This window comes from Xiphophorus couchianus, chromosome 3 (genome assembly GCF_001444195.1).
Source record: "Xiphophorus couchianus chromosome 3, X_couchianus-1.0, whole genome shotgun sequence".
NCBI classification, from domain to species: domain Eukaryota; kingdom Metazoa; phylum Chordata; class Actinopteri; order Cyprinodontiformes; family Poeciliidae; genus Xiphophorus; species Xiphophorus couchianus.
In genome coordinates, this window is record NC_040230.1 from 13252771 (window position 1) to 13275248 (window position 22478).

Consider the following 22478-nt stretch of genomic DNA (forward strand, 5'->3'; position numbering starts at 1 on the left):
GAAGGAGTGTGCCCTCTGATGTCTGATGTAGACTGGAACTAGACTGGGATTTGAGAAAAAGAACATCATACAGGGTTAATGTCATGATCTGAGGTTACTTCTGAATGCATGGAGTTATATAAACTTTGCTCTGAAGCAAAAGAATCCTGAAAAAAAAATGTCCAGCCAACAATTTGGGACCTAAAACTGTAGTACACCTGACTAATGTAACAGGACAACCATTTATTTATTTAGCCTGTGTAAAAACAAAACAAAAAAATCAATAACTATTTTTCAAGAGTGGCCTGGACACTAGCATTTCCACTTCTGAATGGCTAACTGAATACATTTTTTTTTTGGTTTGAATGGCGTCGTCAGTTCTGGATTTAAATCTGACTGACATTCTGATCTTAAGATCTTAAACGAATCATTCATGCTTGAAAACCCCCGGATGCTGCTAAATTAAGACTAAGTCTGTAAAGAAGCACCAGGATTCCTCCAAAGTGATGTAAAAGAGTAATTTCCAATTACCTCAAAGAAGTAGGGCACATCCAGTTATTAGGTTTAAGGGAGAAATTACTTTTTCTCACAGCTCCAGGTTTGTTTGGACATCTTTTAAACAATGAAATCATAATTTCAAGAATACAGCATCATCAGGTTATCCTAATCTCATATTGGGTTTGAAGCATATAAGTATTACAAATAAATAAATAAATAAAAATAATAAAATAAATTCATATGCATTTTTACAGCACAGTGAAACGCAGGCGTAAGAAACAGAAAGGACAGGTAAAACTGCAGAGGATACATGAGATATGCTGATACACATGAAAACAATGGGCTTTTTTCTGCGGTGATAGAGAGGAGCGATTTGGAGATGGGAAGATAAAAAGAGAGGTAGATGTGGCTGGTGATTGGCGCAGGTAGCGGGATGCGACGGAGGAAGTGCTGGAGATAGGAACCGGGACAGGACGAGAGAAAGTGATAGAGAAGAGAGAAAGAGGGAGAGAGAGAGAGAAAAAAGAAAACAACGGAACATTTTTTTCAAGTTTCGCAAAAGAGAGACAGGCAACAGGGAGGGGATAAGGAAAGAGAGCCAGAGAGAGGAGGAAGAGGGAGGGTGTGTGTGTCTGCATGCGTGTGTGTGTGTGTGTGTGTGTGTGTGTGTGTGTGTGTGTGTGTGTGTGTGTGTGTGTGTGTGTGTGTGTGTGTGTGTGTGTGTGTGTGTGTGTGTGTGCGGGGGCGTGCGTGCGTGTGTATGTGAGTGTGTTTTTATGAATGAAGTGAGTCACTGCCGATGTGTCATAGGCCCGACGTCTTTATAAAGGAAGTTTTAAACAAGCCTAAACACTTCACTGCGCGCAAAAATTGGACTTACAACCATCGCATCCCTCTCTCTGCACTCCTGGTTGCCTCTTCTTTTTTTAAAATATTTCCCCTCCTAACTGTTCATCTGCCTCCCTGCACAGACTTACAGGGGTTTCTCTCAAACTTTTTCTACAAAGTTTGACTTTATTTGTTGACTTTTTATTTTCTCTCTCCGTCTGTGTCGGCGTGCGCATCTGTGTGCGCACCGCTCATCCAGTTGCGCACCCGGTCCTCTGAGTCTTGACAACTTTTCAGAGAACCCCGGAGCACGTGACAGTCCCCGGACCTCAATTTATTTATTTAATAATTTATAATTATATATTTATTAGTTTTTATCCGCTTCTGGACCAGAACCAGTATGAAACGTAAGTACTTATTGAAATAATATTTAAAGAATGGGCGTTTTTCTTTTTGAACACAGTTGTGTTTGACAGCTAACATGTTTTTCTTTGTCAGATAAATATGATATTATATAAATTAAAATATAAAGTTCTTACATCTCTTTGGTGCTGGGCTTTATTCCAAGACAGCACTTTGTTGTTGGTTTTTTTAATTATTATTATTATTTTATTCTGGCTCGGATTCTTGTGGTTCACCTGTAATTATCGAGCAACATTCATCACTTGTGCCTTTTAATGCTTTAGTCTTTACCTCGTATTTGAACTTGAAAGAACCAGAAGGGGTGGATGGGTGGAGGTGGGGGGGGGGGGGGGGGATGAATGAGCCTACTGTTAGACTTTGGCTTCGTCTTTCTAATTTACACCATCGAGCTCACCTACCTATCGAGTTGCAGGTGTGACAATCAGTGGTATTCATAAGAAGTGATGGAGATATTCTGTGTCAAAGCTTTCTTCTGTTTTTTTAATCATTTAATGATGCGCGTTCAAGCCTGTGAAAACATGACTCTTGAGGATTCCTCTTGCCAAGTCTGGAGCCATTGTTTATGTTGCAGCGCATTATCCGCCCTCCTCTTCCCTCAGAGCTGACAGCCTTTGCCTGAGGTCGTTATCATTATGGTGAGATGACAGCGCCTCTCCTCTAATTGCTTCCGTTTTTTTCCCCCTCCACACAGTGCTGCTGGACTCCTCCTCTTCGCTGCTCTTGTCGCTGCTATTGGCTCAGCTGCCTGTGTTCACTTCTGCCTCACCTGTACCTCACCGGCGCTCCAGCGACCTGGACAAACTGTCCAACCAGACCCGAAACCTCATGAAGCTCACCCAAGAGCTGCTGGTGAGTGGAGATGTTGGCATGGCCATTAGACTTCACTGAAATGTTTATTTCTAGTGTGGGAGAGGGGGACCACAGGTTGATCTGCAGCTCACAGCCCAAATTTCATCATGACCTAAACACCATCTGATTATTTTAGGGGGGTGGGAGGGAAGCTGAAAAGCAGCTAAAAATAAACACAAATGCTCTGCTGAGATCTGCTCTAAATTTTTCCCATTTTGAACATTTCTAACATTTATAGATCAAGGTTGCCAACAGTATCTGTCAGATGGGCCAAATGGGCAGTTATCCAGGGCGTCATTAGAAAGAGCTACGCACAAGAACCATTTTGTTTTTTAAAAAAGTACGATTTATCTGTTAGTTGTGGCTCAAAAACAAGTTGCATTGACATATGTGTTTAGTAAGTAACTTCTGTTTGATGCTGAGATTAGCGAGACCGTCAAACTACAGCAACTTGCATCAATCTAGAGCAATTTGCGAAGCAACACTGCCAATTAATGTACACCAGCCTCCAAATGTTACCTATCAGCAAAGATACACTACATGTCTCTGCAAGAAACTAAGAAGTTTGCTAGCGCGATAAGAAATCTGTAGATGACATTGATTGGAAAGCAAACTACTCTCCTCCTGAGGTGAGGAAGAGAGTTATGTTTCTGTTTCCTTAGGTCAAATTGATAGACATGGCTGTCCGACCCTGAGCAGAGGTACAGATTCAGGCTGCACAATTTCTCTCTCTCTGACCTGATTCTGAACCTGATCCCCAGTTGTGACCCCCATCTAGCGGCTGTGGCCGACGACTAGTAGTTTATGATGGCACTTATCATCTCATCCACTTATTTCTGACAATGCTGTGACTCAACCTACATCATATATGGAGCAAAATGATACGTCACGGTTTAGACGATAAACGTCCATCCATACATTGCCCAACACTTTTACCCTTGCAGGGTCGCCAGGGTCGGCTGGTGCCTAACTCCAGCGGTCTGGACAATAAATAGTTAATCATTTATCATTAATTTAAGCTGCAAAGAGCTCAAAATATTCCCATGTCAGCTTTTAGTTGTTGGTAGTGTTTGAATATTTTCAAGGGATCTAGTTGTTCCTGAAAATAATGAGGTATAACAGCAATATTTTTTTTAACTCCAAACACACTTCCACCTCAACTCAAACATAGGCAGCTCTCTTCAAAGCATATTGCTTGACTCATGATAGACACTTGGGAATATTTTAGAGCAATATTTGGAGCATTTTCAGCAAGCTTAAAAATGTTTTTCTTTTTTTTTTTTACTATTGAGTTTTCCATGTTGAGAACTTAATCCTTGCTGAGTAGAAGATGGAAGTTATCAAATAATATACTTTATTAGTTAAAAAAAAAAGGTCCATATTTTAACATTTTACTCTTTAGACAATTATAGTGCTCTTGGGACCCCCCACTGATGTCCAACTTAGAGTGCTTGTGCCTCAGGCCATCTCTGCTGTTACTAATAGATCTTGGTGCTAATGTTAGGCAGCCCTTGCATCATGCTGTGCGCTGGTAACAGTATTCAGCTGCAAAAGCCTGTGTGGGCCTTAAGCTGCTTTCTTTAATCACAGACTGCATGCTTAGATAATTTGACCGAGTGATCTCACTTTTAATCCGCAAGCAAGAGGAGGTGTGACTCAACAGCCTCCTGCTGCAGTCAGATTGAAAGAGGACTATCAATGTTGCATTAAGGTGTCAATGAAGATACAATTGGATGGAGAAACCACTTAATACCTGGCTGCGCTAAATCATGTTTGAGTTCCCGCAAGTTTTAAGTGTCGACGGGGCGGAAGCAGTTTTCTCTTTAACAAAACTTGCATATCATGTTTTTTCAATCTATGAGTGTGGTCTAAATCGTATTTGTTGACAGTCAAGTGGGTAGGGAAATCAGATTGGAGGCCTGTGCCAGCAGCTGGTGATTGTGCATCAATGCTGTGTTTTAACAGGTGAAAAGAAAGCGGGATCATATCTCCGGATCTCTGGTTACACGCCACTGATCTCGAAGCTATTTTTGCAATATGCAAAGCTTTAAACTCCCTTTGTTCATGGGATAAAATCAAAAATAGCAACATACTCTCTCTAGTTTTGGGCATTAGGTAGTGTTCAGACAGCGCCTGTGTGTTACTTTGCCGCTTTAGAACAATGCCGCTGCAAACGTACGGCTGGAAACCAGAAATGAAAAAGCTACTGTTGTCAAAGGATATTTGGGGGAAAGTTACACATAACATCCATAGAAAACGAATGTTTGTTTGAAAATTTCCACACTTTTTAGTGGAATTCCACTAAAGTGGGGACGAAGTCAAGAAAATAAATAAAATGTGGAAAGTTCCTGCAAATATGCAATGAAACGCATTTCTAGAAGAGAGAAATGTATGAGTTCTGACACAGTTCTAGATTTCCACTGTAACTAACTGTGTGTATGTTTGAGCACATTTTGTGGATTTTGCCAACAGCTCTTTATGGAGTTCAGTGCATGCACTTTTGTGGCTGTACGTGCTATTAGTCGCTGCTGTGCTTGCGGTGCAGTGTTTGGTGTTTTGCTTTTGGTTCCTTACAGCAAAGTGGCTTGATAAAAATCAAAAGAAAGGTTTATCACATTCCCGCATTTGCATTCAGGAAGAAAAAGGTTGGATGTTCGGTTTTGTCGGTAAGTGAGGTCATGGTCGGCAGTGGAGAGAGCGAAGAAAAGCAGGACAAGAGGGAGAATTTAAAAGCTAAGAAAGCTGGAGGAAACAAAAATGACACAAAAAGATGAAGAGATGAGAAGGCTGACTGGATGACAATCCGGCGACGCATGATATTGTTCTGTGCACCTGGTTTGACACGGAGGGAGACAAAACAATGCACGGCAAACACAAGAGAGCCCTTACGAAAGCCTTGATGGAGCGACATGAGGGACAATGAGCCACATTCATCCCTCACAAACATCAACACAAACAACTGTAGGCAAACAAGGAAAACACATCACAGCAGGTTAAGGAAGCATTAAGCACATTCAGCCTTGTTTATGCAAAACATTTCTCAGCACTCATCATCCTAATGTTGTTGTGTTCCCCTGCTGATTAGAAAATGACTCATGCCATATCACCCAGAGTTTTGAATCCAGGGCTGCATCTTTGAATGCTAGAACGCTCTCCTGATGAGGATCCAAAATACCTGCTGGCAGGTGGGTTATCGCCCTCTGCTGGCCACAATCAGCACAACATCTGTTGTCTGAGCGAAAGTTTTCAACACAACTGTAACTGGACATCAAGCAGAACTGCGTCATTCCGTCTTTTTATAGCCGTCACCCGGGAGTTTCCCTACACGCCTGTGTTGTCTATCCGACTTTGAGCTTTCTTAGTCACCACATTGCGTTGTTATCCTCGCTCCAACCGAAAAACATCCTGTGGGTTCAGGTCATTTGCTGGTGTTGTTGACATTTTTGGTGGCTGAAAGTGTGTGAACTCACACTGACCTGTTTGACCCCTCAGTGCGAGCTACGACCACCAGAAAGCAGAGATGCAGCAGGGGATCCAGAATAATGCTTTCCTTATGCTGCCTTGCCTTGTGTCATTATGGATTAAATTGCACTGATTACTCACGGGCTGCTGTGTCTTATTTTGTCTTTCAGAAGGAGCATGCGTTTGACTCAGATGTGGAGTCGCACAGGTTCAGATCTCTGCCCGAAATGAGCAACAGATCAGCCAATGACCTCAGTACTCTTGAGGTAATTCTCTAATAATGTGCTTGCATGCGTGTGTGTGTAGAGAGAGAGAGGGCGTGGCCTAACTCTGCCAGTGATTATCTTGCCATGCCTGTGCTACGACCCTAAAGTGGGCCTGTTTTGTCTTTTCCAGCTGAAGCCCACGCTCTCTCAGCTCCATGCCGACCTGAAGCTCTATGAACACCACTTTGAGTGGCTCAACCGGGTTTCAAAGAAGCACCAACACCCTGCAGTGCCCAAGCTAGTGGAGATGATCAAAGAAATGAAATCTCTCATCAATTTGCTGCACCGTCAGGTAAACACGTTGTGTCTAAAACTAAACTTATACTTTTGGTATTAACTCTTACAATGGGGAGAATATGTTTTTAACACACCAATGTGGTAGCTAGACCTCTAAGCAGGCTATTGGGACGAAATTCAAATGTTTGAAATAAACTTAAATGATTAACACAAATACATCAATAAGATAACTTATTTGCCAAAGAAGAATAAAACTGGAAAGTATTCAACATTTTAATCAAATTGTATTAAAGGCTTAGTAGAAAATGTTTTTTGGTAATGACAGAACATACGTCTACTTCCACACAATAGAGCTTCCTGTGTTCTGATGTTCAATTCTTTCCATAGATTTTCTATTTGACCATTCTTGCAGCGTTGCTTGCTTTCTCAGAAACCAGATGAGAGTTTCTTTAACTCTGTATGGGATAATTGTTCTTCTGTAACAGCCCCTCTAGTTTCATTTTCAGAATCTTATCAAGAATATCTATGTGCATTTCTTTATTCATCCTTGTGATTAAATGAACTCTGACAGAATAATATATTAAAAGTCAGGCCTACACCATGATGCTCCCACCATCGAACTTCACTGTCGCTATGGTAATTTTGGGAGGATGTGAAGTGCCATTTATTCACCTAATATAATTATAAGGATAAATGACCTCTGGTCTTTACATGTTCTGACATTTAAAGATCAGAACTTTGGTCCAATATTTTACTGACGTCCCCAAACATTGTGCAGCAAACTTTACATTTCATGTTCCCAGCCCCATTACAAATATATTTACCAAGAATAACAGAACTACAATACACATTTTTCTTATTATGTCTTCTTACCTTTCCCTATGCAGATGCAGAGAATTGAAGCACCAAAGCTGACAAACCCAACACCCTCCCTCCCTCCTCACCTCCCCTATCACTTCGATGTCCTGCAGTCCAGCCATGAGCTCCTCCAACACTTCAAGCTCTTCTGCGACTGGGCATACAGAGCATTCCTCAGCCTCAAGCCCAAGGCTTCTCCGGTGCAATGATGACCCATGCAGCAGACGGCTGCAGAACCAGCACGAGGATTTCATCCTCAATCAAACTGCAAACAGGACCATGTCAGTGTGCAAAAGAGGCCCAGGTGACAATATCAGTGTCATGTGTGTGTTGAAGAACGAGAGCCGATAAGGATGTGGCCTCACTGCAGCACGACCATCAAGAATCCCGTTACAACTGTCACACCACAGCTATTACTTCAAGATTCTCCAGTTTCCCTTCTTATGGCGTCACTTTGTGACCATCGTTATTTATGTATTTATTTATTTATTAACTGTTAATAATTTATTTATTTTTATATTTATTTGAAGTTGTATTGTGTCTCTCTAGCCTGTATCTCCTTACTAACGTGAATTTATTTGCCAATATCTTTGTAATCTCTCCTGCGTTAAACTAGCTTCTCTCTGTTTCTCAAACAAAAAAAAATTAAAAAACAAAAAAACCCAATAGCACTTTTTCAACCTGCAGCTTCTACATTCTACTTTGTTTAAACTTATTACATTTTTCATTTTAATTGTGCATTCCTTCAGCCAACCATGTTTCCACTAGATGTAGCATCCGAGAAACTTCTCCCTTACAGTGGCATTAAAGTAAACAATTGTGCAAATGGTAATGTTACCCCCACATGATGGCAAATATACAACATAATAACTCACCAACTGATGCCTTATCAAGTTTTTTGCATCTATTTTTAAAATGTCCAGCCGGTAACCAAAGAGAGGCAAATTATTGTTTTGAACCCGAGACAGAGCTTCTATTTTTCAATTCTGACTCGTTATGTACTACACAAGGAGGCGCGTGTATTTAACATTGTGGTAAAGTCATTTGAATGTGCCTTCTTGCTGAGCACTGATGATCCTGATTAGAGTCTTTGCACAAACGTGTTGGGATCGGCCTCTTGGATGAATGAGACGGCTGATTTTGAATTTGTGCTTTGGGCGAGAAAAGTTTTTATTTTTTTGGTTAAACACCCAAAGCCTTAAAATACTATGTATTGTGACACTAAGTTCTGTACAGGTGTACATAAATGTACAAGAATGTAAATTGTTGTATACAAGTGCTATGTGTATAATGTTTTCGATAAGAAAATGTAGATTACCGGTTTTATCACAATTTTTAATCATTCCTATTCTAGTATTTGTTACAGTATTGACTATTTATTTAAGTGACTTGGTGGAACTATTTATTTTGTGCTGCAGTGGAGCAAGTCTCCTTTCCTTTTTGTACTTTTATACAGTTTGTAATCTTATTTGCTTTTATTGTACCGTCTTGTTTAAGTTATTTCTGTCTTATCAAGATGCCTCCTCCACACACTGATTGGCCTCAATGTGAAACGTGCCTTGGTGAAATAAATGCTAAAGAATGTGTACAGTGGCTTTGACTACATCTTTGGTTTGCATGGCCTGCTTTGACACAACAAAGCATGACACAACATATAACAAAAAAATGTATTTCTAAAATTAGATTTATATGCAATGGAAAATGGACAATAGGATTCAAATCTGGACTCTAGCTTGAACACTCGATATTCACCGAGTCATTCTGCAGCCATTCCTCTGAGATCCTAACCATGTCCTGCTGGGTTGTTGTCCTGCTGAAAATTAAGCCATCACCCCAGTCTGAGGTCATGAGCGCCTTTTCTACTTTAAATATAAGAAAACATTAATTTAAAACAATTTGGGATAAGGTTGTAAAATAACAAAATGTGGAAAATGTGAAGACATTGCATGTGTGTGTGTTTGTGTGTATGTGTGTACACGCATGGCACGCATGCACACAAACACACCTGCTTAGAGTTGCTTTTGTTTCACAATTAATGAAACACTAACCAACATATTGATGTGTAAATGACACAGTTGGAAAGATGTAATATTTCAGTTGTTGATTTTTGTGTTTTTATGATATAAAGCACTCGTTGTTGAAATGTGCCATACAAATAAAATTGGATTTTTGATTTGATATATATGAAAAAAAATGCAGTGTTTAGCATTTGAGCTGAACTGAAGCTAACCACATTTGAATAAGGTCGATTGACATAAAATGAATTTGCGCCGAACTACATTACCCAGAAGTCTCCGCGGCGAAGGTAAGCAAACGTATGGGTTGTGGACAAGCAAAACTTTCTAAATATTTTTTGACACATCATACACAAAACATATAAGTATTTGAAATGAGTTTTCCGCAAAATTTTGGGTGGTCTGAATAATTTCGGTGATGCCAATCATCGATAATATTTTATGTTTGAGCTCCTGGCCAATGGTAATCGCTCATCTTTTCAGCGAGGGAGCCAATCACTGTGGGCCTTGTTGGGAGGCGGCGTCGGGTGGAGGATTGCTGTTAGTTTGCGCTGTGTTTATTGTTAAGGTTGTGTGGATTAACACTGCAGTTCCCAGTTTATAGCCATAACATCTACATTTTAGCTGCAAGATGAGTTAAAGCGGCGCGGTAAGTGCCGATTTAGTCCGTGCTGCCGTCCTTAGAAAGCAGCTTTACGTGGTTATTTTTTTTTCTTTACGTAGAGCCTGATTAGCTTAAAAAGCAGGCCACTCACTGCTGTTGTGATACTGGTGAAATGATTTCTGTATGTATGTGTTGACCAGCAGCTCTGGCGGGTTTTTCTTTGTATCCTTTTTATAACCAATTAGTGTCGTTTTGTTCATCTTCAGCTGGCGTGAGAGGGGCCGAACAGCAGGGACGGACACGGAGCTGACGGCCGGAGGAGGGAGGAACATCTCCGGCCACAGAAGGGAGGAGTGGCTGGGAGCTGAACAATTTAAACCCGGAGTTGCTGAGTGACATCACAGAGCACCTGTCCCAGGGAAACCGGTTTCCATGACAACGACAGCTTCCTGTTGTTTAAACAGGACTTAAAAAATGACAATGAAGCCATGATCCTGCACCCAAGTTGATTCCCACCTACTTCCAAGTTTCACCATCATCTATACATCACCAGTTTGATCTGCTAATGGCCAACTCTGTTGCCTTAGTTGTCCAAGCAGAACTCCTACCGCCCCAGTCCGCACCCTCCCTCTCCGCCTTCCCATCCCTGCTGGGATCAGAAGAGGATGGGGCAGAAGGCAGGGAGGAAGGGCAGCTAGTGGATGGAGACAAAGGGGTAGTGGAAGGTGGAGAGGAGGTGGTCCTGGACGTAGTCACGTCGTCCGTATCAGAGTCAGCTTCAGCTCAGCAGGCTGAGCAGTCAGAGCATCCTTTTCAGTGTCTGGACTGCGGAAAGAGCTTCAGGTGGTCATCCAGGCTGACCCACCATCAGCGCAGCCATAACAACGAGAGACCCTACCGCTGCAACCTCTGCCCCAAGGCCTTCAAGGGCTCCTCTGCTCTGCTCTACCACCAGCGGTACCCGTGTTAAAACTTATCTATAAAGCCACTAAAAGACTGTTACAGTGATTTAAAGCACATTGTTCATGCACGTCTTGTTAACTTCCACATTTCTCCACCATTTATAGTATGTTTGAAAAAGTATTTAAAAAGTAGCTGTTTCACAACTTATTACTACAGCAAACATCAGTGTAGTATAATTGAGATTTTATGTGATGGATTAACAAAATGAAACATAACCGTGAAAGGAATCTGGAAAGTGTGGAGTGCATTTGTGTTCAGCCCTCCTGCGTCAATATGTCATTGAACCACTCTCTTTTAGGATGTCTCTGCCTGCTTCGTACATCCAGAAGCTAAAAATTCTCCCTTTCTTTGTGATTTAATTTAATGTCTTGTCAGCTTAGACTGAACAGAGAGCATCTGTGAACTAAAATGTTTGAAGTCGTACCACAGATTTTCAATTGACTTTAGGGCTGGACTTTAATTGGGCCATTCTAACAAAAAAATGCCTTCATATAAGCCATTCGATTGCAACTTGTGTATTTACTATTGTTTTCACTCTGAGTAAACCTCTCAGTATCAAGTCTCTTGCAGCGCCTTACAGGTTTTCTTCCTGGATATTCCTGTATTTATTCTTCACTGTCTCTGCTGAGGAAAAGTTTCCCCTCATCATGATACTACCACCACCATGTTTTACTTCTTACATATTGTGTTCAGAATCAGTTTGCTGCAACTTGTAGCCTTTTACATTTTGATCTGACTGGAACACCTTTCGTCCACATGTTGCTATGTGGTAGTAGTTGATTGCACTGGATTTCATTTAGTGATGGAGTTAAAGAAACTCAATACATATGCATGGTACACTTTTCAGATTTCTATTTTTTTAAATGTACTGATCTACTATTCTTTGTATTAGTAAATAATAATGAGAAAGTTATGTGTTTTTTGTCTTAAAAAGATATAGTAAAATCTATATCTACCTATATCAGTATCTATACTGTTGTCCTAAACAATTGCTCTTATTTTCCAGGTCTCACTCAGGAGAGAAACCTTATAAATGTGAAGACTGTGGCAAAGCCTTCAAACGCTCATCTCTTCTCCAGGTGACAAATTGTTTTAAATCAAGGATCTTAAGGAGGGATAATGAGTGTAAACTTTCACAATGTCTCTGTTTGTTTACTCACAGGTTCATCGGAGTATTCACACTGGAGTCCGGGCCTTCTTATGCCCGTATTGCCCCCTAACTTTCAAATGGAGTTCTCACTACCAGTATCATCTGCGGCAGCACACAGGGGAATGCCCGTACCCATGTGACTCTTGTCCCAAAGCGTTTAAAAACTCAAGCAGCCTGCGGCGGCACAAGAACGTCCATCTTGGCCTCAAGCCATACACATGCTCGGTGTGTAACAAGTCTTTCACTCAGTCCACAAACCTGCGGCAGCACATGAGGATACACACAGGTGAGAGGCCATATGTCTGCGGCGAGTGCGGTCGAAGCTTCACGCATTCGTCAAACCTAGCTTTGCACAAGAACTCTCACTCCAACCCCAACACAGGAGTCAAGCAGGGGAAGCGGGGAGAGGACGGGCAGAAGGGGAATGAGGTAGTGGAGGTGGTGGTTGGGACAGAGGAAGTGACATCAACCATGTTGACAGATATGGTGGGATTTGTGAGCCAGGAAGGAACCAACGGAGTTGGCATGGGGATGGAAGAAGTGTTCCTGTCAACCACTTCCTCTGGTCAGAACACAAGCCTTCTACCCCAGCTGACCCTCGCTCCTTCTAGGGAGGACGTGTGCACATCCAGGGCCATTGGGACAGAGGTCCACCTGAGCACCGACACCGGGGCCAGCATGCTGCTGTACAGCTGCGGCAGCTGCAACCACACGTTTGGCACAAGGACAGAGCTGGAGCAGCACCAGGCCATCCACATGGCTAGTGGCAAACACGACGCCAGTGGCGAAGAGGGGCATGGAGCAGGGATGGAGGTTGGAGATGGACTGGTAGGAGCTGGACACCTGCTGGCTGACTTTGAAGAGGTGGTGGAGACCACCACTGTGGCCGAAAGTGGACATACAACCGAGGTGCTCCTCGGTTTGGCAGAGGGTGTAGATGGCAGTAATGCTGTAAGTGAAAGAACTTCTTCCATTCTACAAGGCACATTGAGATACTGAAGTAGACAACATCTTCATATACATGAATCCATTACATTACATCGAGATTTTATAGATTGAAACAGAGTAGTTCAGACAAAATGACATGGTTCTCAGTTTTATTGTACAAAAAACCTCATAAACATATGCTTTATAGTTTTAGTTTGCTGTTGTTTTAGCTTTGACTCCATACAGATCACTTTGCACAAAGGTCAAACAGGAGTCATGGTCCAATGACACAGAAATAACTTTCTAGATGTGTCATTTTGATTGACAGGATCCAAAAGTCTCCTTATAATCTATTTTTATCCAGAAATGTTAAAATTGTAATGATATATTCAGCTGCGTTTAATTTTGATTTGGTTTAGTTAATGTTGAACAAATACCAAGCAGATAAATGCATTAAACTTTTTCTCTACCGTTACAAAAACCACTGACTGTGCTTCACATTAACAACAAAGTGAAACGATTGCACTTAAATTATGAAAACAGACATGAAATGTGTGCCACTTGTGCATAATGAAATGTTTTAGTGTTTTGATCTGCAGGCTGAATCCGATCTCTGTTGCCAAAGTATAAACTGGAATTATACTTTGGCGTTATGAACATGACAATTCGTCATGTTCATAACGCTTCAATGTGCTGTTAACTCCCAGGTTGCAATATGCATTTAGTTCAGAGAGGATACCCAGATGTAAAGATTTTTTATTTATTTATGTTGTCACTTTCACAATGTACAGTGTGCATAAATTTGAAAATGTCTGCACCAAGTGGTCACGGTTGTGAGTTGAAATCTGTCAAAATAAAAGATGATTTATCTATCACTATTTAAAAAAAACTAGTGCTCAGATGAGATTTTTTTTTTCTTTGCTGATTGAGTGAATACAGACACATGCCACACCTTTCAGATTTTTATTTGTAATCAGTTTTAAAAACCATACACTAAACTGCTATTACATAAGGTCCATACAACTTCAGTTGTTGAGTTTGGGTTGAGGATGTGTGTTTTGATATGTGTTGCTTTGTGTAATTTCCTTTGGTCTATCCTCAGAATGTGGGCGCCACCCAGGCCCAGTTTGACCTGCTGCAGAGCTTCACCGAGGTGACTCAGAGCGCCGAGGCCGTGCAGCCGGAGGCCAGAACCACATGGGCAGGGCTGCCATGTGGCTACTGCACTAAGACCTTCAAGACCAGCGCAGGCCTCAATAGACATGTGTCACTGGTGAGAATGATGGTTGTAGCCGTTGCTGTGAAGCAGTTGGTCGGAGCCCAACACCAACATTTATCTGTCTTGAAATAAACTTTATCTGCTGCATTTCACTCTCGTTCCCCCAGATGCATTCTCTTTCATCGCAGTCACGCTCCCAGTTCAGCTGCTCCGCCTGTGACCGCTCTTTCCCTCTGCTCTCGTCACTCCTCACCCACCAGCACTCCCACACTCCGGAGCAGCGCCTGCTGGCCGAGGCAGAGGCCGAGATAGTGTGTCCGCCGTCCCTTTCCCTGTCTCTGCCCCTTCCCTCCTCCCCCAGCCAGGCTGACAAGCAGCGGGAGGGCCAGAGGGAGATCCATGTCGACATCATCGCCGTCGGCGAGGAGCAAGAGGAGCACCCGCCCAAACCAACTAAAGCCCCAAAAAAGGCCGGATCTGGCAAGAACACTCCTGCTGGAGGTAAATACATTCCCTAACATGTACAAGTGTTGTACAAGGACACTTTCTACAACATAATAGAAAAATGGAGCAGTTTTAAAAACATAACCACTTTAAACATCGGTATACCTGGAACCACAATCTCTAGTCTCCGATCTTGGAGAATAAGAGCAAACTGTACTGAAATAACGACTATATGTGATCTGTCCACAATCTAATTGGTATTTGATAGTTTCTCAGAGCTCTCTCATTTTGTAGATTGGATCTTGAGATCACTTCTGAATTGGTGGCTGTAATACATTAGCTTCACCTGCAATAAGTTAAGTGTTTCGATAGAAGCTGTTGTCTGTGTCGATATTGAGAGTAACCAACCCTGCAGTAAAATTGCTTTAGCTTCCTCACTCTTTCAAACTGCTTGTAATCTATTCTTTGAACTCGGTGACCTTGAACACTTTTTCTGTTTTTAATTTTGTACAGAGAGGCCGTACCGCTGTTTGGAGTGTGGAAAAGCCTTTAAGGGTTCCTCGGGACTGAAGTACCACATGCGGGATCACACTGGCGAAAGGCCGTATCGCTGCACTGAGTGTGGAAAAAGTTTCAAGAGGTCGTCTCTGCTCTCGATCCATCAACGAGTAAGGCTTCCCCTAAACCAGGGGTCTGCAACCTGCAGCTCCTCAGTGGCTCTTCAAAACTCTGGCCAAAAATAATAAAGCATATAAAAATATATTTAAATATATTGACAAAAAAGACTAGTTCTGGTATTTTCTGTATTTTCCATGTTGCATTTGGCTAGGATTCCTACAGAAGAATAATTTAATTATTTTTTATTTAATTCCTCCTGTTTGTCATTAGGATATAAACTACTTTTCCTTTCTTAATTTTGTAAAGATTTGGGGCATTTCATTCAAGATAAACAGTTTTATTCTCCAATTAAAAGTTCTGACATTTTTCCTTGTTCTATGTGGAATAAACTAGCAATCCTAACAGTCCTAGTTTTTCCACTATGCAGCATCATAACTCAGAAACGGTAATAATTTTGTCAGTACCAGGCTTTTCATGCTAATCGTTGGTTTTGCTTTTAACAAGTGCCTATGTTGAGAATTGCTCTTGCATTTTTTTTTTTAAAGAGGACCAATTTAAATTTGCTTCAAAAAAATTTTTTGTATGAGTTAATCTTAATTTGGTGCAACACCAGACATGTAGGGACCATATCCCTTTTCTAAGAATCCATTTGTGTTCCAGCAAAAGGCAAAGTCCAATCAGTTTTATTTATCAGCCTTTATTGTATTAATTCAAAGATCCCATTATCCCAACATTCACACAGACTGGTGTGGGCTTTGGTAGTTCTGGCAGAAAAAGGTTAATAGAATATAACTGAACTTAGTCACATTTTTGTCCACTAAAGCTATGAGATAAAAATTTAAATATCTGACAATTAAAAAGAAGAAAACTATCAAGTTTAAAAGGACAAAAACAAATCTCTCCAACCACTCACCAATTGTCTGCTGGTATGACTTGACTGAAGAATATTAAAATGTCTGAAAAATCAAATGGTTTGTTTCTGATCGGATACATGTGTAAACTAGACCATATCTGACACTGAATCTAATTTTTAATAGCACAGAAGTTCAAATATCAAAAACCTATTCTCTATTTTTACATTCCCAGGTACACACAGGAGTTCGGGCGTTCCAGTGCCCTAACTGCCCTCTCACCTTCAAATGGAGCTCCCACTACCAGTACCACCTGCGGCAGCACACCGGGGAGAGACCGTACGTCTGCAAAGAGTGCGGCAAGTCGTTCAAGAACACCAGCTGCCTGCGAAGGCACAGTCAGATGCACTCTGGGCTTCGACCTCATACCTGCTCCATCTGCTCCAAGTCTTTCTCCCAGACGTCTAATCTCAAACAGGTCAGTTCAGCCAGGCCATGCAAAGGCATTGAACCTTTTCACATATTGCCACGTTACGACCCCAAACTTCAATGTAATTTTGGAATTTTTATGTGACAGACCAACACAAAGTAGCAGATACACAGTGCTACTGACAATTATTAGGTCAGTGAGCATCTTAAGTGTTTGTGCTTCTTTTTCAACTCCACACTCTACAAACTTGGATGCTGATTGGATTTTAGTGACTTATACACAATTATTGTGTATATTTGTGTTCTGAAGGAAGCTCTGGTTTAAATCAAGTTGTGCAAAGCAATTACTTTTGTAATCGTTTATTCTGTAAATTATTCTGACAATGAATGGGATAAAAAATTACCATGTTTAGGTTTTTCATTTAACCACTTAAGCCTTTTTTATGCGATGTAAGAAATGCATCAAAAGACGGGGTTAATTGGACATCAAAAGGTGCTCAATAAGAGACTTTTTTTTAACCGAATTTGAATCAGGTGAAGCTAAAACTATTCTACTTGTGTTCTGGGTGAGATATATTTAAAGACAGTTTTTTTTGTCTGTTTGGTTTTTTAACTGCTTCTATTCCTCAGGCAACATAAGCTAAGAAGAGATTTAACTGGCACTGAAAAGACAAAAATAATAATTAAATAAAAATCTCTCAGAGCGATGCTTTAAAGCAGTGGTGCCCAAAGTGGGTCCTGGAGGGCCGGCAGCCTGCATGTTTTAGTTCTCTCCCTGGTGGTAGTAACAAACCTTTCAGCAAGTCTATGTTCTTCTTAGACCATCTAACGAGCCAACATTGGATCCAGGGAGAGAACTAAAACATGCAGGATGCCGGCCCTCAAGGGCCTACTTTGGGCACCACTGCTTTAAACTGATGAAATGTTAGGGCAGGTAAAATAAATCAAACAAACATTTGTTGCAAATTGTTAGCAAGATCACATGTAAAATATAGAAGGAAAAAGACACAAATTGAAAGCTATGGATTTGAGAAAAATAAAATGTGATGCCACCAGGAACTCATTTTGGCGCTCATGGCCAAGATAAGGCAGGCTGTAACCCAGCCACAACTGATATAGACACATTAGTTTAAATATCTGAAGACAGATTTCCCACAGTTTTCATTTACCGACTCTCTGAAAACCAGTCGGATCTGGATGAACCAGTAATCGGCACAGAGCTCCACTTTGACTCAGAGACCAGTAAGATAGAAGCTTCATCCTGGTGTGGGCTGGTATTATTAAACATGAACTCAGTGGACTCAAAATCAGCTCCCAGAGGAGACACATGTTGGCCATGTTTTAAATGTCAGAAACGTCACTTTGTCCATTTTAAGTTGTTTCATTATTGTTTATTGGCATATAAAAGCAAGTAAAATAATATTTAATTATATGTAATTATTGTGGACAATTATTGACTAAACTTGCTTTTTTAAATATTCAGATCTGAGTCGAACTCTTGGATTGACTGAGAGTTCTGTGGTTGTTAAGTACTAAAATGAATCCTTAAAAATCACATGTGTGCACACAGTGTAGTTGTGAAGTGGAAGAAAACGGCTAAACTGGTTTCAAAATTATTTACTTTTGGAGTGTTTCTACCAGCTTTACTCATTTAGAAACTGACATCTTTACCCTTTCTACTCCACAAAACAGCTCTAACTCAGTCAGGTATGACTGACACGATCTGTAAATACCAACTTTCAAGTCCATCCATTTTCAAATCTACCCTAACCAGATTAGAGCATCCCCCTCAGCATGGTGCTGGTAACACAACGCTAAACATAACTGTTGTAATGTTTAGTGCTAGTTTTTTGCCTCAAATAGGAAGTTGCAGGTTGGCCAGAAACTTACATTTGGGACTCTTCTAACAACATGAAACCGGTTGAATGAGGAATTTTTTGGGCTGCTATATTTTAAGTGGCATCCCTTCAGAATACTTTTGACCGGTTATTTATTAATTGGGCGACGTGTGAAGATAATTGGTTGCACTGGATTTTATTTAGGGGTATCAGAGTGAAAAAGGCCTAACTACACTTTTTGCACACTTTTGAAATTTTTATCTGCAGAAAACTTTGATATCTACATGTCCTATTTGTTCCACTTCAACATTATTCACTTCTTTGTGTCGGTTTGATAAATAAAACCTCAATAAATTACGTTAAAGTCTGTGGTTGTAACGTGACAAAATGTGCAAGTTCTGAGAAGTGTTGTAGGTTCTCAGTTATTGAAGCCAAATGTCTTCACTGATCCTCATTTCTTTGATTTCCCTCTTACTCCTGTGGGAGCAGCATGAAAGAACGCACTCTGGCGAGAGACCGTTCCAGTGCACACACTGCAGTAAAAGCTTTACACACTCCTCCAATCTTCAGCTCCATCTTCGAACACACTCTACAAGCAAGGACTACAAATGCCCGTTCTGCACCAAGGGGTTTGTCATGCACTCCTATTTGCAGCGACACATCCGGACCCACGGGAACGGCGTTTCCCTCCCTGGCGGCGGCGGTAAAGACGGTGTGGCTGTGAAGGCTAGCGTGGGTGGAGTCACAACCACCACAACCCTACTCAATCCCATCACCCTGGAAACCATGGGAAACAACGGCAGCCTGATCGTGTCCCAGCCAGCGCTCAATATTCCCCCTAACACATCCCAGAACTACTTCATGATTCAGACGGCAAACGGCCTGCAGCTCATCCCCCTGTCACCACCTGCTCCTGCTCCTCCACCTCCCCCACCACCACCTCCTCCATCCCAGGCACAAAACTTTCTCCTCCTTCAGTGTCCCTCCACAAATGGCAGCCAGTCCAGGTTGATTCTCGTCCCCATGGCGAACAACCCCCCACCAGCTCCAGATCCTCAGTCCCTTCCCATCCTTCAGACCATACAAGCATTCCAGCCCATCCTCAACCAATCACAGACCCAGATAGCCCAGTTTCCAATTGTATCCCAGCAACAGCAGCACGCCAAGATAATCATTACCAACACTGCGCAAGCCCCGGTTGCCACGGCAAACCACGGCCTCTCGGCGCTGCTGACCAAGCCCATTTTGGGAAAGAGCACTCGGACGGCACGAGGCCGGCGCGGCCGCAAACCTAAAGCCGCTCTGCAGAAAACCGCTCCGGCTACAGGTGGCGCTGTCCCAGTGGCAAACTGTAACACAGTAAGCAACACTAAGATGGTCACTGTTAATAACACTAACACAGACTCAGATCTGTCCTGCCTAAAGCGTACAGCCTCCATAACTGTAGCCTCCACAGAGGCCGCCACAGAAACCACAGGATCACTTCCTGTTACACCAGAGGATACACCTCATTCGTCTTTGGAGCAAATTAGGAAAGAAGGACCCGTAGCAGAGAAACACTTTGTTTTGTGCTTTGAAAACGCGGAGCAACAGAAACAGGGAGCGAACATTGAGGAAGGTGGCGACCCATACGTGTTGCAGTTTGAAGGGAATCCATCGGGGGAAGCAGATCAGGAAGGAATCGATGGAGATAGCAAGTCCATTGTGTTACAGTTTGAGTCAGGCGGCCAAGATGAAGGGGAAAAGGGAGGGAGAAAGGAGGGGGTGATGTCACTTCTGCATGAATGGGGTGAGGGAAAGCAGGGTGGGAGTCAAACAGTTGGGGAGGAAAGCCAGGGGGAGTCGTACGTCCTTCATTTCCACACCGAAGCTCAGCAGAGTGCGTCATCAAGTTCTACGTTTGGTCAAGGACAAGACAGCAGCATTGAGCTGTCCTGTGCACCCACGCAAGCATTCGTCCCCATCAGCGGACAGGAGGTAGTGTTTGACCAGATGGAGCCGGAGGGCGAGCGGGGCGTGCAGATGATAGCGCTGATTGAAGGCGAGGGGGAAATGATTGGAGGAGACGGGGCGGGCTGCAACATGGAAGCCGACGCCATGGCGGACGACGAGGGAGGCGTGAAAAGCATCTTCCAGCTGGAACACGGGGACGAAATTGTTATAATCGAGGTCAGCACCAGCCAGCTGAGAGGTGAGGAGCAGGAGGAGGAGATCTCACCGAACAGCCATGTGAAACTTGAGGGCGCAACAGCGGAAAAGTCAGCAAAAGAACACGGCTCGGCAGAAACATCAGCCGAAGACTCGACAAAAAACGGCACTATATCAAAGTCTGCGGAGCTGAAGTTCTCCGAGTGAGAACCTGGTTAGTGGGAAGGGGAATGACTCGCTTTGTGAGATGTTTGGTAGCACTTTAGTCATTTGAGTTCTCCTGGAACTGAGAGCGAACATGCAGTTAGAGGAGTGTTGTGTTGTATTGCCATGGTGCCACTTTCTAGAAATGTTATACATTCAAATAGGCTAAAACATGGACGTTATATTATTCATAAACACAATAGTTACTGTCGCAGGCAGTTTGATGAAGTAAGTATGATTTTTGTTAAGTGTTGTATATGGGACACTTTCTTTACAGTGTTGATAGCAAATAGTAAGTAATTAATAATAAATCTGTTAATATATTTTACTGTTTGGGTTATTGAGCAACAGAAGAAGGCCATTGTGTTGACTGTGAATGTCGAAATGAAATGTGGAGGAGAGGAATGAAAAAGAGACAGTATTGCTAGAGTTTTGGGATTTTATATTACTGCAACTCAGAAATTCTAAATTCTCACTGGCTTTTGAATGCAACATTGTTTTCCATTTGGTGTAAAACTTGAAAATAATTAAATGACTTTTTTATTTAGTTCTGACTGCAGTTACAGTACTATTAAATCAGGATCACAAGCTATTTCCTCAATACAAATATCTTTAGTAATCCCTAATTAATTTTTTTTCTACTGACAAGCTTTTTTTTAAATAAATATTTTTCCATGAAATTTTAATGTAATTTACAATAAGAAAAATGAATAGTACAGCCAAAGATCATATTGTATCACCCCTATAATTTGAAACAGCTCAACAAACCAAACATATGAATATGTTGGGATGCTGCTGTCCTGGATGATCATGACAACGTGACGTTTTATATTGTTTGCTCAAGCAAAAAGGTAAAAGAATGCAATTTTGAAAAGCTTCTATTACTTCTTGTATGTATTGTTCTCTGCTTATACAAATGTACCTAAACCTTTTTTTTTTTTTTTATAAATGCAAACCTCTTAATGTGGACATGTTAACTATTAAAGAAGTTAAAAAAAAAAAAGCAAGATCAAGTTGCAGAGATTTCCATGGTTACATTTTTCAAAATGTTCAATAAAATGTTGCCAGATTTGAAAAATATACATTTACTATATGGTGTTACTTATATTTATTTTGGTTAATTTTGATTATTATTATTGCTTACAGCTAATAAAAATTCAATTTTAAGAAAATTAGAATCTAAATAAAACCTTTTTTATATATATATATATGAAAATGTCAGCCTCCTGGAAAGTATGACACTCTTCCTCCAGACTCTGGAACCTTGATTTTCAGACGTGATTAAAAAAATTTACTTTCATCTAAAATTACTCTACAGCAGTTGAGTCCTCCTTAGCTACTCAGGTAAGGAGCTTCTGACTTGGAAGTGGGGTTTAAGGAATGACACAAGCAATGAGACTGCTCTGGCCCAGAACCTGGATATGTTTGTCAGTGGTGACTTGAAGCTGCAGTCTGAACCGTAATTGGACTTGTGAGAATTTGTCAGTGACTGTCAAGTCAGCAGGCTTCCCATTATTGTGTGGTACATAATATTCATGTGTGAGAAACTTTTTTTAAACGAGCTGCAAGTCATACAAAATCAAATTAATCGATTGATCTCTCGGTATTTTTTTTACAGGAAACATTTTTAAACTAAAAAATTAATCTTTCGTGCAAGTGAGGAAAACG

General features: G+C 41.5%; 2 protein-coding genes across 2 annotated transcripts; both read left to right on the forward strand.

Annotated features, from left to right (window-relative positions):
* Nucleotides 1–1345: 1345 nt before the first annotated feature.
* Nucleotides 1346–8986, forward strand: il11a (interleukin 11a). Its single transcript, XM_028009192.1, has 5 exons — nucleotides 1346–1712; nucleotides 2420–2577; nucleotides 6210–6305; nucleotides 6436–6597; nucleotides 7430–8986. Exons 1-5 carry the CDS (start codon nucleotides 1706–1708, stop codon nucleotides 7607–7609), a joined length of 603 nt encoding a protein of 200 aa, XP_027864993.1. The 5' UTR covers nucleotides 1346–1705; the 3' UTR covers nucleotides 7610–8986.
* Nucleotides 8987–9908: 922 nt separating this feature from the next.
* znf628 (zinc finger protein 628) lies at nucleotides 9909–21890 on the forward strand. The gene is made up of 9 exons (XM_028012964.1): nucleotides 9909–10064; nucleotides 10286–10976; nucleotides 11989–12061; nucleotides 12145–13083; nucleotides 14162–14332; nucleotides 14446–14779; nucleotides 15236–15390; nucleotides 16427–16669; nucleotides 18948–21890. Exons 2-9 carry the CDS (start codon nucleotides 10585–10587, stop codon nucleotides 20811–20813), a joined length of 4173 nt encoding a protein of 1390 aa, XP_027868765.1. The 5' UTR covers nucleotides 9909–10064; nucleotides 10286–10584; the 3' UTR covers nucleotides 20814–21890.
* Nucleotides 21891–22478: the final 588 nt, after the last annotated feature.

Coding starts and splice junctions, on each gene's coding strand:
- il11a (XM_028009192.1), top strand. Junction 2,578..6,209: donor AGCTCACCCAAGAGCTGCTG/GTGAGTGGAGAT, acceptor TTTGTCTTTCAG/AAGGAGCATGCGTTTGACTC. Junction 6,306..6,435: donor ATGACCTCAGTACTCTTGAG/GTAATTCTCTAA, acceptor TGTCTTTTCCAG/CTGAAGCCCACGCTCTCTCA.
- znf628 (XM_028012964.1), top strand. CDS start 10,585: ATGGCCAACTCTGTTGCCTTAGTTGTCCAAGCAGAACTCCTACCGCCC. Junction 10,977..11,988: donor GCTCTGCTCTACCACCAGCG/GTACCCGTGTTA, acceptor CTTATTTTCCAG/GTCTCACTCAGGAGAGAAAC. Junction 13,084..14,161: donor GTGTAGATGGCAGTAATGCT/GTAAGTGAAAGA, acceptor GTCTATCCTCAG/AATGTGGGCGCCACCCAGGC.